This window comes from Hoplias malabaricus, chromosome 2 (assembly GCF_029633855.1).
Source record: "Hoplias malabaricus isolate fHopMal1 chromosome 2, fHopMal1.hap1, whole genome shotgun sequence".
NCBI classification, from domain to species: domain Eukaryota; kingdom Metazoa; phylum Chordata; class Actinopteri; order Characiformes; family Erythrinidae; genus Hoplias; species Hoplias malabaricus.
This window is the reverse complement of record NC_089801.1, coordinates 47,587,600-47,599,844: the sequence shown is the minus strand read 5'-3', so window position 1 is coordinate 47,599,844 and position 12,245 is coordinate 47,587,600. Positions and strand designations below refer to the sequence as shown.

At 37.1% G+C, this 12,245-nt stretch overlaps 1 protein-coding gene across 1 annotated transcript; it reads right to left on the bottom strand.

The window, feature by feature from the left end:
* Positions 1-4,902: 4,902 nt before the first annotated feature.
* LOC136687743 (G2/M phase-specific E3 ubiquitin-protein ligase-like) lies at positions 4,903-11,500 on the bottom strand. The gene is made up of 13 exons (XM_066662285.1): positions 11,380-11,500; positions 10,971-11,080; positions 10,796-10,871; positions 10,145-10,362; positions 9,608-9,683; positions 9,183-9,239; positions 8,035-8,232; positions 7,863-7,949; positions 7,270-7,523; positions 6,847-6,975; positions 6,278-6,427; positions 5,572-5,683; positions 4,903-5,283 (listed from the first exon to the last, which is right to left on the bottom strand). Exons 4-13 carry the CDS (start codon positions 10,202-10,204, stop codon positions 5,072-5,074), a joined length of 1,335 nt encoding a protein of 444 aa, XP_066518382.1. The 5' UTR covers positions 10,205-10,362; positions 10,796-10,871; positions 10,971-11,080; positions 11,380-11,500; the 3' UTR covers positions 4,903-5,071.
* Between the last annotated feature and the right edge of the window lie 745 nt (positions 11,501-12,245).

The following is a 12,245-nucleotide window of genomic DNA, read 5'->3' as shown; positions in this document are numbered from 1 at the left end:
ACCGCAATCCTCAGCAATCTCCGATCATTACTTAATTTCATATGAGCTACGTTTTATCCATAATATATGTAAGAACCCTCGCTATTCTACAAGGCGTATAATAAAACCATCTACCGTCCTACAATTTATAGAAAACCTACCAGAACTATCGACCCCAGTTCCAACTCCATCAGACCTAATGGACCTAGATGTACTAACTGATTACCTAGAAAATACCTGTCGATCTACTTTAGAAAAGGTAGCACCACTTAAACATAAAAGTATAAGACAGAAAAAGCTCGCACCATGGTATAACGATAAGACCCGTACTTTAAAACAAACATTACGAAAACTAGAGCGGAAATGGCGATCAACCAAGCTTGAAGTGTTCCATTCTGCCTGGAAGGACAGCCTTATAGAGTATAGAAATGCCCTCACTAAAGCTCGCTCAGCATATCTGGCCTCGCTGATCTCCCATAATAAAAATAATCCGAGAGCACTGTTTAGTGTGTTTTCTAGAATTACAAAAAATCAAGCAGGTTCTCAACAACTAATTCCAGCAACTCTCACCAGTAAAGATTTTATGGACTTTTTTAATAATAAAATTGAGAATATTAGACAACAAACTCTAGCCACAGGATCAAATCCATCCTGGCTGCCACCTGATGTGAATGAAATAAAACATAATATAACTGTAAAAGAAAGACTTGAAACCTTTTACCCACTCTCACAATTAGAACTAGAGAAGATTATCACCTCCGCAAACTGTACAACTTGCACAATTGATGCAATTCCCACAAAGTTGCTCAAAGAAGTACTACCAGCTATTATTGATCCTCTTTTAACTATAGTAAACTCATCGCTTAGTCTGGGCCATGTACCCAAAGCTTTTAAACTAGCAGTTATTAAACCTATGATCAAGAAACCAAATCTTGATGCTAGTACACTGTCTAATTACAGGCCTATTTCTATTTTGCCATTTCTGTCTAAGATCTTAGAAAAAGCTGTGGCCCAACAACTTAGTTCATATCTACATAAGAATCATATATATGAAAAATTCCAATCTGGATTCAGGCAACATCATAGTACAGAGACAGCTATAGTCAAGATAACAAATTATCTTCTTCTTGCCTCTGATCAAGGCCACGTATCCCTGTTGGTGCTTCTTGACCTAAGCGCAGCCTTCGATACAATAGACCACAATATTCTCACAGAAAGGTTAGAAAACATGGTTGGAATCACAGGGACAGCCCTATTATGGTTCAAATCTTACTTAACGGAACGTTATCAATTCGTAAAAGTAAACAATCTAAATTCAAATTATTCTAAAGTAAGATTTGGAATTCCACAAGGCTCTATTTTAGGACCATTATTATTTACATTATACATGTTACCGCTAGGCACAGTTATAAGAAACCATGACATTAACTTTCACTGTTACGCAGACGACACACAATTGTATATTTCAGCCAAGCCCGATGACAAACACAGATTAAAGAAAATAGAGGACTGTGTAAAAGACGTGAAAGGCTGGATGTTGCGTAACTTCCTCCTTCTAAACAGCAACAAAACAGAGGTCCTGCTTTTGGGTCCAAAAGTGACAAGAAATAAATTATCAGACTTATTTTAAATCTAGCTAACTTTCCAGTTAAACCTGGTTCAGCAGCAAAAAATCTTGGTGTCATAATTGACCCGGATTTATCATTTGATCAACACATAGGTAGTATCACTAGGACAGCTTTTTTACATCTTCGCAATATTGCTAAGATTAGAAATGCCTTATCCCTCCAGGACGCAGAAACATTAGTACATGCCTTTATTACTTCAAGGCTTGACTACTGTAACGCACTACTGTCAGGATGCACCAGCAGCAATTTAAGAAAACTTCAACTAGTTCAAAATGCTGCAGCTAGGGTCCTCACTAAAACTAGAAAATTTGAACATATCAGCCCAGTTTTATCATCACTTCATTGGCTGCCTGTTAAATTCCGCATTGACTACAAAATTTTGTTATTAACATATAAAGCTCTACATGGGCTTGCTCCTGAATATCTTCAAGATACAATTTCCTATTATGAGCCTCCACGTTCACTCAGATCACAGAATACTGGATTTTTAAATGTTCCCAGAATTCAGAAGGCCTCAGCTGGGGGAAGAGCCTTTTCTTATAAAGCCCCCCAACTCTGGAATGATCTTCCAGAAAATGTTCGGGACTCAGACACAGTCGCAATCTTCAAATGTAGGCTAAAAACTCATTTGTTTAGTTTATCATTTGGTAGCTAATGCTCCCCCATAGATAAAGGCGGCAGATCCGGGGGGTCCATGGACACAGGGAATTATAGTATACTGAGACGCTGGTGCTGTCGTCCCGCCGCTTCTCGCGATCACTCAGGTTTGTTGACGGTGGAGCGGAGGGATGCCAGTGTTTCAGGATGCTCCCGTGTCTGTGTGTCCTCCTGGTTCTCTCCTTTTAGTTAATGCTGTCATAGTCAGATCTGCCGGAGTCATTAGCCACACTCTGGAAATTTTCATATTTTCTACTTTACAAACACAAAACAGTTCAAAACTAATTCCATCCCTTTACATCTTTCCGAGTAAACGACTGCCCACCTGTCTGTCTGGACACTGATGGATGACTGTCGAGATCCTCCTCCACGCTTCAGACCAGCTGCCCACGCTCCAGCAACCACCAAGTGCCTTGAAGCTGTCCCTACACTGAAGTTCTCATGGACTACTAACTATCATCACCAGTAGATTGACCAGAGGAGGATGGGTCACCCCTTGTGAGCCTTGGTTCCTCCCAAGGTTTCTTCCTCAGCTGGGGGAGTTTTTCCTTGCCACTGTCGCCCCTGGCTTGCTCACTTGAGGGTTTTACATTTGTCTTTACATTTCATGTCAAATCTTGTCTTACTGGAATTCTGTGAAGCTGCTTTGTGACAACATCAGTTGTGAAAAGCGCTATATAAATAAATTTGATTTGATTTGATTTGATTAGTATGTTAGAATACACCTGTTACCAGGAGTTATGTTAGTTGGAAGGTTTGTTGTACCAAGTGAGTCCCTGTGTGAGCAGAGCCAATAATGTTCTGGACAATCACAGTGAATTCATGCTGCACTGTTGTTACCCCCTGTAGTAAGAACACCTCTGAAAACGAAAATCTGCAGTTGTACACTAGATGTGTGAAAGGGCACATGTTAAAACAGCAATACAATTTATAACATAGACAGATCAGCCATAGCATTATGAACACCTAATTGTTTCCACACACGCTGTCCATTCTCTCAGCTCCACTGACCATACAGTAGCACTTTGTAGTTCTTCAATTAGACTGTTGCTCTACATACTTTGTAAGCCCCCTTTCATCCTGTTCTTCAGTGGTCAGGACCCCCACAGAGCAGGTATGATTTCAGGTGGTGGATCCTTCTCAGCACTGCAGTGACACTGACGTAGTGGTGTGTTGGTATGTGTGGTTCAGACACAGCAATGCTGTTAGAGTTTGTAAACCCTGTGTCCACTTGTTAGGAGTGTCTCACTTTTAGATGGTCCACTTTGTAGATTTAAAGTCAGAGACAGTATTTCATCTGTTGCTGCATTTTGTGTTGGTTGTCCTCTTGTCCTTCATCAGTGACATAGGACATTAAGTTGGGTAGTTAGGGATGTGAGAATATGGGTGAAAGTAACGGACTGGGCAAGGGGCAGAATTTTGTCCTGTGTAAATTATGAACACAACACCAAGATATTGAAATGTTAACCATTTAATAAATCTATTTTAGAGTTGGATACAAACCTTTTCTTAAAACCATAATGGAAGCATGTGCTCTTGAATGATCTTGAGGGCACGTTTTATTTATTTTAATGCAAGTTTTTCAATTTTATCAATTTCCAGGATTGAAAGGCTGTGGAGAGATCTATGGGTAGCTGTAACAAGCATCTACTATGATGTTCTCCACTACCTTGAAGGAGAGGGCTACCTCAGCATTTCCATCACACAGCTCTTCTGTTGCCACTATGTGTTCCTGCCACACCTGCAAGAAGACCTAGATACTTTTGGCATTGGTTGGGACAATCATCCGATAAGAACAGTGAGCCACATGATGCCTAACGAGCTGTGGGAGCTGGGTCATTCACATCACCCAATTCCTGGACCAGATAATGCAGGGGTACTGGCAAATGTAATATTGACAAATTGTGGTTTATGTATAAACTTTTTAGAAACCAAAAAGAAAAAAAGTGAGTGACACTTTTTATCCACATAACTAAAAAAAAACTTATTTGTATGGAATGTGCCATTGAGTGGCACAACAGTGGACTTCCCACTGATGACCACTCAAGCATCATTGTCCCACACACAGAATGCCCACTGACAGATGCATTTAACCCAAGAGCTGCATCCCAGTCCTTTGGCTGTGATATTTATATTGCTGCCGTTCAGTTTTGTGAGAAATACCTCTCTCTTTAAAATAACTGATCTAAGAATAGGAATGAATTAACTTAAAGTAAAAACAATTGCTGCTGAGAGGGGGACATGGTGGAGGGAGGTGTTAAGTATAATTGACCTCTGTGATGCTGGTGGGATACAGGACAATACTTATAACAATTTCTCAAAAGCAGATCAACCAATGTTATTTTCAGTGTAAATATAATAATGGCAGAAATGGGCAGTTTTAGGTTGGGCAATAAAAAAAAACTTTCATTCCTTGGAGCATTTTATCTTGTAGGAGACATTGCAATAAACATACATTCAAAAGTTATTCTGATGTCCGATCTAAAGGAAAAAAGGTAAGCATTATGTTAATATTACCAGATGTTTGAGTTCAAAGATTGTTTTACAAGGAAAATTAACTGTGTCATACATATGCCAAAAAAGACACTCTCAACATCACGTATTAGATATTTTAATTTGGAGTATATCTCCCTGCATGTTCTGGACAATCTGAGGAACTGCTACATTTATTTGTACAAGCTTAACTTTTCAACTCTTTGAAGCTTTCACCTTTTTTAATGGAACTGGTAATGACTAAAATTAAGTACAGCAACATATTTTAGATCAAATCTTGTCTGCCAAATAAAATACAGACCAAGATATCACTGTTACACAAGACCAAATCCTGTCTGGCAAGTAGAAATACAGCCCAGGATGTCATTTTTAAAAGAGGTGTTATCCATCCCTGGGATGCGCAAAGTCTCAAAGCAGGTGGAGGCTGTGGGGTAGCTGCCATTGACGAACTCTACAGAAAGGCTAGCTGGAATAATCTCCCATCCTGTCCAGAATTTTACCAGATTGGTCAATTCCGTTGGTGCAGCTATGAAGCACATTAAAATAAACAATTAGCTACAACATGTAAAAAAATTATAGCACTAACAGCTTACACAATAGTCTAACTTCTCAGACAAGCTGTTTAAGTTATTTTTTTAAACAAGGCCCATTAGACTACTGAGCTAAAAGCAGACAATAATCAACATTTATTTACAACAAAATTCACCTACATGTTTAATATTTAAACCTTTATGTAACAGAACCAATAATTAAAGTATATTATCAGTTTATTAAAGTATATTATATCAGTTCCATGTGTACTGTGCAAACTTACCATTAGTAATAAACTGCCGAAGATAACCTGACATGCTACATTTAGTGTCACTTGAATAATCGTCATCTTTGTCATCATCCTCACACGGCCAAGTTATACGCTGAAGTAGTACCTGCATTACAGCATGGGAAATGCTCAAATAGTTTTTCCAACATTAGCACCCCAATACTGCATATCACTCCCGGAAAGCCAATAGAGGGAAAAGACATTGAAAATTAACAGCAATAAGCATTGATGAGGAATGCAGGTATTGAAGCAAAATGAAGTTCTTCTGAAGTGCAGAGCACCAGTCATGTGAGGGAAAAAAAAAAGGCCTTTCATGACCAGAACTGTCCTTTTGATAACTTAGGATGCCTTAGTTCTTGAAATAATTCAAGTGAAGGCTAGGTAAAATCCATTTCACTCCTGTGTGAAATTTGTTAGCCTTCCTGTCAGCAGTCAGTGTCACAAATGTTCACTCTAATAGTCTGTTATCCAGACATGCAATTATAAGCACACACTAAGTATCAGAACAAAACCACATCAACTCTCAACAGCATTACGCAGCTGATTGGTAATGGCCAGCTGTGATAGAAATTGGTCATAGCAACGGAGAACTTCATTCCCCGAGTATAAACTGTAGTTTTAAACAGTATTTGACAAATGCATACCAATAAAACACTTTAGGACAGAGTAATTAAAATTTACATCAGAATTAAATATATACCTCTGAGCTGAGATTCCCTGCTCCCTCTTTTGCAAAAAGTAAGGGCACTGTGTCAGGTCGTTGAGTAAGCACTGTCCACATTGGGGTTTCTTTAAGCCCACATCTTAGCTGCTTGATTTGTCTTGTGATACGTCCAATTACCTGTTTAGACTAATAACAGAGAAAAGTTAGAATACATAATTTATCCAATAGTAAGCTCAAAGAGAAATACTTTTTTCAGGAATATATTTCAATTTAAATGAATTTTTTTCTGTCCAAAAAGGTAAGATGATACCACATTCCTGCTCACTGACAAAATCCTTCGTTTGATGTATTTAAAAATAATAATAAAAATTGTGTTTACAGGAAAACAAACTGGCACAAAGAGAGTGTTAAATTTTACATCAACTGTTTTCGCCCCTTGGGAATGAGGGAGGAGAAAAAATGTTTAATAAAATATTTAATTATATAACAATATTAATGTCTCCACATTTTTTTATTACATTTGCAATATGCATTTATAAGCTAAATATAGTCACATTATTAAAACCAAGAAATATAAACAAATATTTCCAAAAAATTTCACTCACAGCATGGATCAATAGCTTCTCATATAGCCATCTCCTGTTGTTCTCAGTCAGGAAGGGAAGGTCCCAGGCATTGGCCAAGTCCTGGACTCTTATTTTATCCAAATCTGAGAGTTTGGACTCCCCTTCAAGCTTCAAGCCAGAGGAAAGAAAATTGAGAGATATGTAATGCCAGAATACTTTATGCACCGTACAGAGTAATACAGTGGGCCCAAATAAGCTCCACCCTCTGAAATTTTATTTCAGATTACATTTCAGTCACTTTCTAATCGGAATATTTAGTACAATACAACATGTACAATAGTAAATAACTAAGTATTAAATCTATCACTATGATCCATCAAGGGCAATAGCTAGACAATAAAGTGGTGCCCTACAACGTATAAAACCTAACATGAAAAAATAAGTTATTTTAAATAAACATACAATCCTGATTGTTTCTCTGATGTCCAGGTCTGGACAGTCCTCAAGTGTAACAGTTGCAGTTTCAGGACTCCCACCAAGCAGGACATGAACAACAGCAGAGCTGAGTCCTGACATGCATGGACCTCCGTGAAGAAAAGAATGGCCTAAAATTCTGCCCGCCACAATGAACATATCACTTTCAACAAGAAAGTGAGAAGCTGAAGGGACTAAATGGCCAGACTCTCCTTCAAAAAGTCGTGTAATATTGGAATTTGCTGTTAAAGACAAAAATATTAAATAAAAAAAGACAAAGGGGGTGCAGGTTGTTAATGACAATTTCTCTTTTAATGCAGGTAAATGACAACAAGGGGAGTGTGAATGGTTTACAGACTGGTTAACACTTTAGCACAATTGTAGCACTGATGGACTGGGCCCCAGTTCCCATCAATATAGGCATTATATATTTCGTAAAATCCTTTAAACTTTCAGCAAAAAAGGAACCAACTAAAATGCGACAAAACTTAACACACTCAGTTAAAAAAAAAAATAAAAGCTCTGTATTATGCACCATAAAATAAACATAGCATGGAAGAATGGAAGTGATAGTCACATACCAAAATTGATGTAAAACCCAGACTTCAGCTTTTCCACAGAGGCTGAGAAAAAAAAGCGAGTTACCCCCTGTCCTATAGCAGCATCTCCTGTAACACAATGTAAGTTTTCATAATAATAAAGATAAAGGAAATAACTTTGATTGATATTTTGACAATGGTACCTTGGAGCTACCTTCACGTCTGCAATTCAGTGGTCGTGCCCATTCCACATTAGATTGCTTGTAAAATGAGATAAGGGCCATGTCCTGTTCAGCAGGACTACTTCTTATGTCCATGCTGAGAAGTAATGGACTATTGTCTTCATGGATACGAAGAAAATTATTCGCACAATGAGATAATGCCCTCATAGGATCACTGATACTTAACCAGTCTAATCAGAGAAAAAGAAGACAAAGAAAATATATATATAATTATATATAATATATAAATGATCATCTGAATTAATGGGAGAACCACTCTGGTACTCCATAACGCTGAGGTTTAAAGATGATGCTAAGTGTGTTAATATTGGGTTAACGTTAAATTACGTCTATGCTACCTGCTAAGCTAGCTTTTTAAGCTAAACAGGCTCTGTTTAACTTGTACAGCAAGTGTTGTTCATGTGACTTGCCAATATTTATTGCACTTTAACACTTTAACTTCCTTAAATTTCCAACGCCCCTGCTACTCTTAAGCAGCACCTATCATCTGTAAATGTGGCAAAAGATCCAGATGGCCCAGGCATTGCTGCTTGCTCTTCCTCACTGACAGTACTTTCATCCCTCACCTCATTTCATGCACTACTCACATAACATTTTTGTTACACTTGCACAGTCTGTAAAAGAGTAAGACTGTGTAAAACAACAACAGAAAAATTAAATAGTTACCTTTCCCCACATGAAGAAGCATGTACCTCAATAAAGTCAATGGGAAACATTTTTATAGCTGTTTATATAGCTGTTCTTATAGCTGTTACAAGCAACAATATACAAGTTACAAGCAAAAACAGCAGCGTAATTTTCAAACTAATGTTAAAAATGTATTACTATATAATGCACTTCAAAATAAGCTTTAAAATATTCTTACATTTACTCTCTTCAGGCACACTGCAATCCACATTAACCTGGTTGTCATCACTGCTAATATCAATGACAGTACAGGTCTTGATGTGTTCTGTTAAGAGCTGCAGGGGAATTGCGACTCCACACTTCTGACATGTGACTTTTGGCATGCTACTGAATGCTTGATCTGTTAGTTGTAGAGGATCTGTGCTAAGTTTGTCTTGAATTGGGGCTATGAACAGACTTTTACCCCCACGACTTGCAGCCTTCAAAATTCTACCTGTATAGCCAGTGTCATCAGGAGCCACAAGAGAGAGTTTTCGGCTTCCCCATCCACCTGTAGCATACATTGCAGAATGACAAATGCACAAAATGACTACTTTTGACTACTGTCCAGATGGAAGAACATAAATTTGTATTGTACAAATGTTTTTTTATTTTTTATTTGGCTTTTACAAACACAATTCTATCAATTTAACAATTAATTTGCATTTACTAATGTACAGTTATGTAAAAAATTCAAGAAAGATAGGCTTAATGATAAATATAGTGATTAATTTGAAGAAATCGTAAAGTTGTTGTTTTTTTTGTGTGTGTACCATCTGTTAGAATAAAGTAACTGTGCATTACATAATGTGCAGTTAGAAATGGCACAAGTACTCTTATGAATGAGCAACACCAACACACGAACTTGGGGTGGCCTACCTGAAGATTTGCAAATCAGCCACCCACCAGTAACAGTCCCCGGTTTTGGATATAATACTCTGAGGGCATCACATAGCTTTAAGCAAGAAAATATACTAGTGTAAGCTCCAAAAAGAGAGTGAACATTAATAATTCGAATCAGAAATGACATTCATCATACTGCAAGAAACATATCCTTAGAAAAAATAAACTCTTCTGTATATATTTAAGCTGTGTTAGTACAGAATGTTATCAGCATTGTTACAATGAAAGAATAAAAGGTTTAAGCCACTAATTCTGCAGTGCTTGTACTTTTTGTGAGCTACTCTAAACATAAACATAAAGTAATACTCAAAATTACCTTCATTCTAACTCCTAATTAACACTAACCCTAATGCAGTTTTGATAATTTTATTTGAGCAAACATTTGGATCAACACCAATCTGAGATTTGTGCATGTGTGCCCACAATTAATTTAAATAATTGTTTAATTTAATGTAATTAACAGTATATATATGTTTTACTATACAGCTAGCCAACAAAACTGTATTTTATTACCTCTTCATGTGTTGTGCTCTCATCTAAATGAGCAGTCCTACGGCCCAAACCTGACTGCATATGAACTATTTCCTCCTGCTCTTTTGGAGTCTTTTCACACTTTTTTGGCAGCAAATAGAATGTCACTTCAAGTGGTTTAAGTCTCTTGGCGGGAACAAGATTTGCTGCAGGAAATCGCCTCTTTCCTCTGCTCTTGGTAAAAAATACCTGGGAAGGACCTATATTAAATAATAATATTAAAACATGAACTCAGTTTTATGACTTTATCTTTTTTTCCATAATCACATGAAAAGATGACAATGATAACATTTGAACTGTGTCTTGCATGACAAAGATGAACTTGATAAACTTAAACTCTCACCCGATACAACATGCAATCATTCTAGACTTTAAAACAATGACATTTCCCCCCCAAATTACATTAGTCATTACACATTAGATCTTCATATTATTGCATTATTTTATATTTTACTGAATGGTCACAAAACATTAAAATGCTTCCTTGCAAAGTTTTCTAAAGTTTGTAATATTGGAAAGAAGAATGTGCAGCACAAAACTATGGAAATCATTAATTACTGGAAATAACAGATGAATTTTTGCCTGTACATATTAACAGCATTTAAAATATGAAACTTGTCCTTTAAGATTTACCTGGTCATTTCCATTTGAACGGATGGTGTTTCTGGCTGAAGGGCTGAACCGACACTGAACTTCCTGCCTCTGATGTCTGCAGGATTGTACCCAATAGTGTTTATTAACATCAATTAATCAAAAGTGAATATGTATAAATAAACCATATGTACAAGACTTGAAATTTAATACTAACCCCATATCTTGATGTGTGACATCAAAACTGGCGGTGCTTTGTTCTCTTTCAGACAATCTTTTTAAGTCCAATAAGCGTCTGGCCAACTGTACAATTTCATGCTGACTACCCTATCACCACAAGTACAGCACCGACAGGAATAAAAATATATTACATATTAGCAGTAAAAAGATGACATTTTAAACGTAACCAAATTTTAGCAGCTATCTAACTAACTAAAACATGGACTTTGGTCAGATATTTCTTGTAGGTATATTTAAATACTTTGGGTACAGATATTACAGATGTTACAGATATTACAGAATACAACACCAAATACTTTGGGTACAGTGAAATATCTGGTTATTTAACTATTTTACCCTAACTATTGTTTGCCCCATGTGTATCCAATTTAACTACTGCCTCGTACCTGTGAGCAACATCAGCGAAAATAAGCCACGATAAATAACGTTTAAATAATGCACATTTTACAACAGCAGCCTCATTAAAATCTCCGCGTATATGTTGTCTATAGAAGTCTGTTTATACGCAGCGCGTTAGTTACTAAATCTTACTGACTCTTCTAGGGCTGCAACAACTAATCGATTAAAATCGATTGTTAAAATAGTTGGCAACTAATTTAATAATCGATTAGTTGGGTCCAAGTTATTATACACATAGGTACAGTTGCTACACATGACGAACTCTGGAAGAAGGGTTTGAAAAATGGCGGAGGCGGTCACAGCAGAGGATAATGTTAGCACAAGCAGAGAGAAAAATGTACGGGAGCACTTTACATTAACGCCTTCAAGGAACAGCGTTAGGTGCAAAATGTGCACAGCTGATCACTGCATGAGCACCTGAAAATGAAGCCTGTTGGAGCTATGGGTGAAAGAGATTAAGTATAGTAAGTTAATTCTACTTTTTCTCTCACTAAAATGTTACTAGATCCTGCTAGAGTAGTTAAACAACATTTGTTTTTCTTAGTATACTCCGATATTACACTCGCGTTTAGCGAACAAGCCTTAGCATCCCCCCGAGTTTTCTCTTCCACCTTAAATGTGTCAGCTCGACCAGCAGTTCCAAAACAAGCCGTAGTTTTAGTCAAGCTAGCGTTAGCGATGTTAGTTTTTCCTCTCACTCAATGTCACTAGAGCCTGCTAGAGTAGTTAAACAAGATGTCTCATTTTTAGTAAATGTATATCACTCTTGTATTTAGCGAGTTTTCCGTTCCACCTCAAATGTGGCGGCAGTTACATTCAGAGTTAAAAAAAAAATCAATCCAAACTTTTTTTT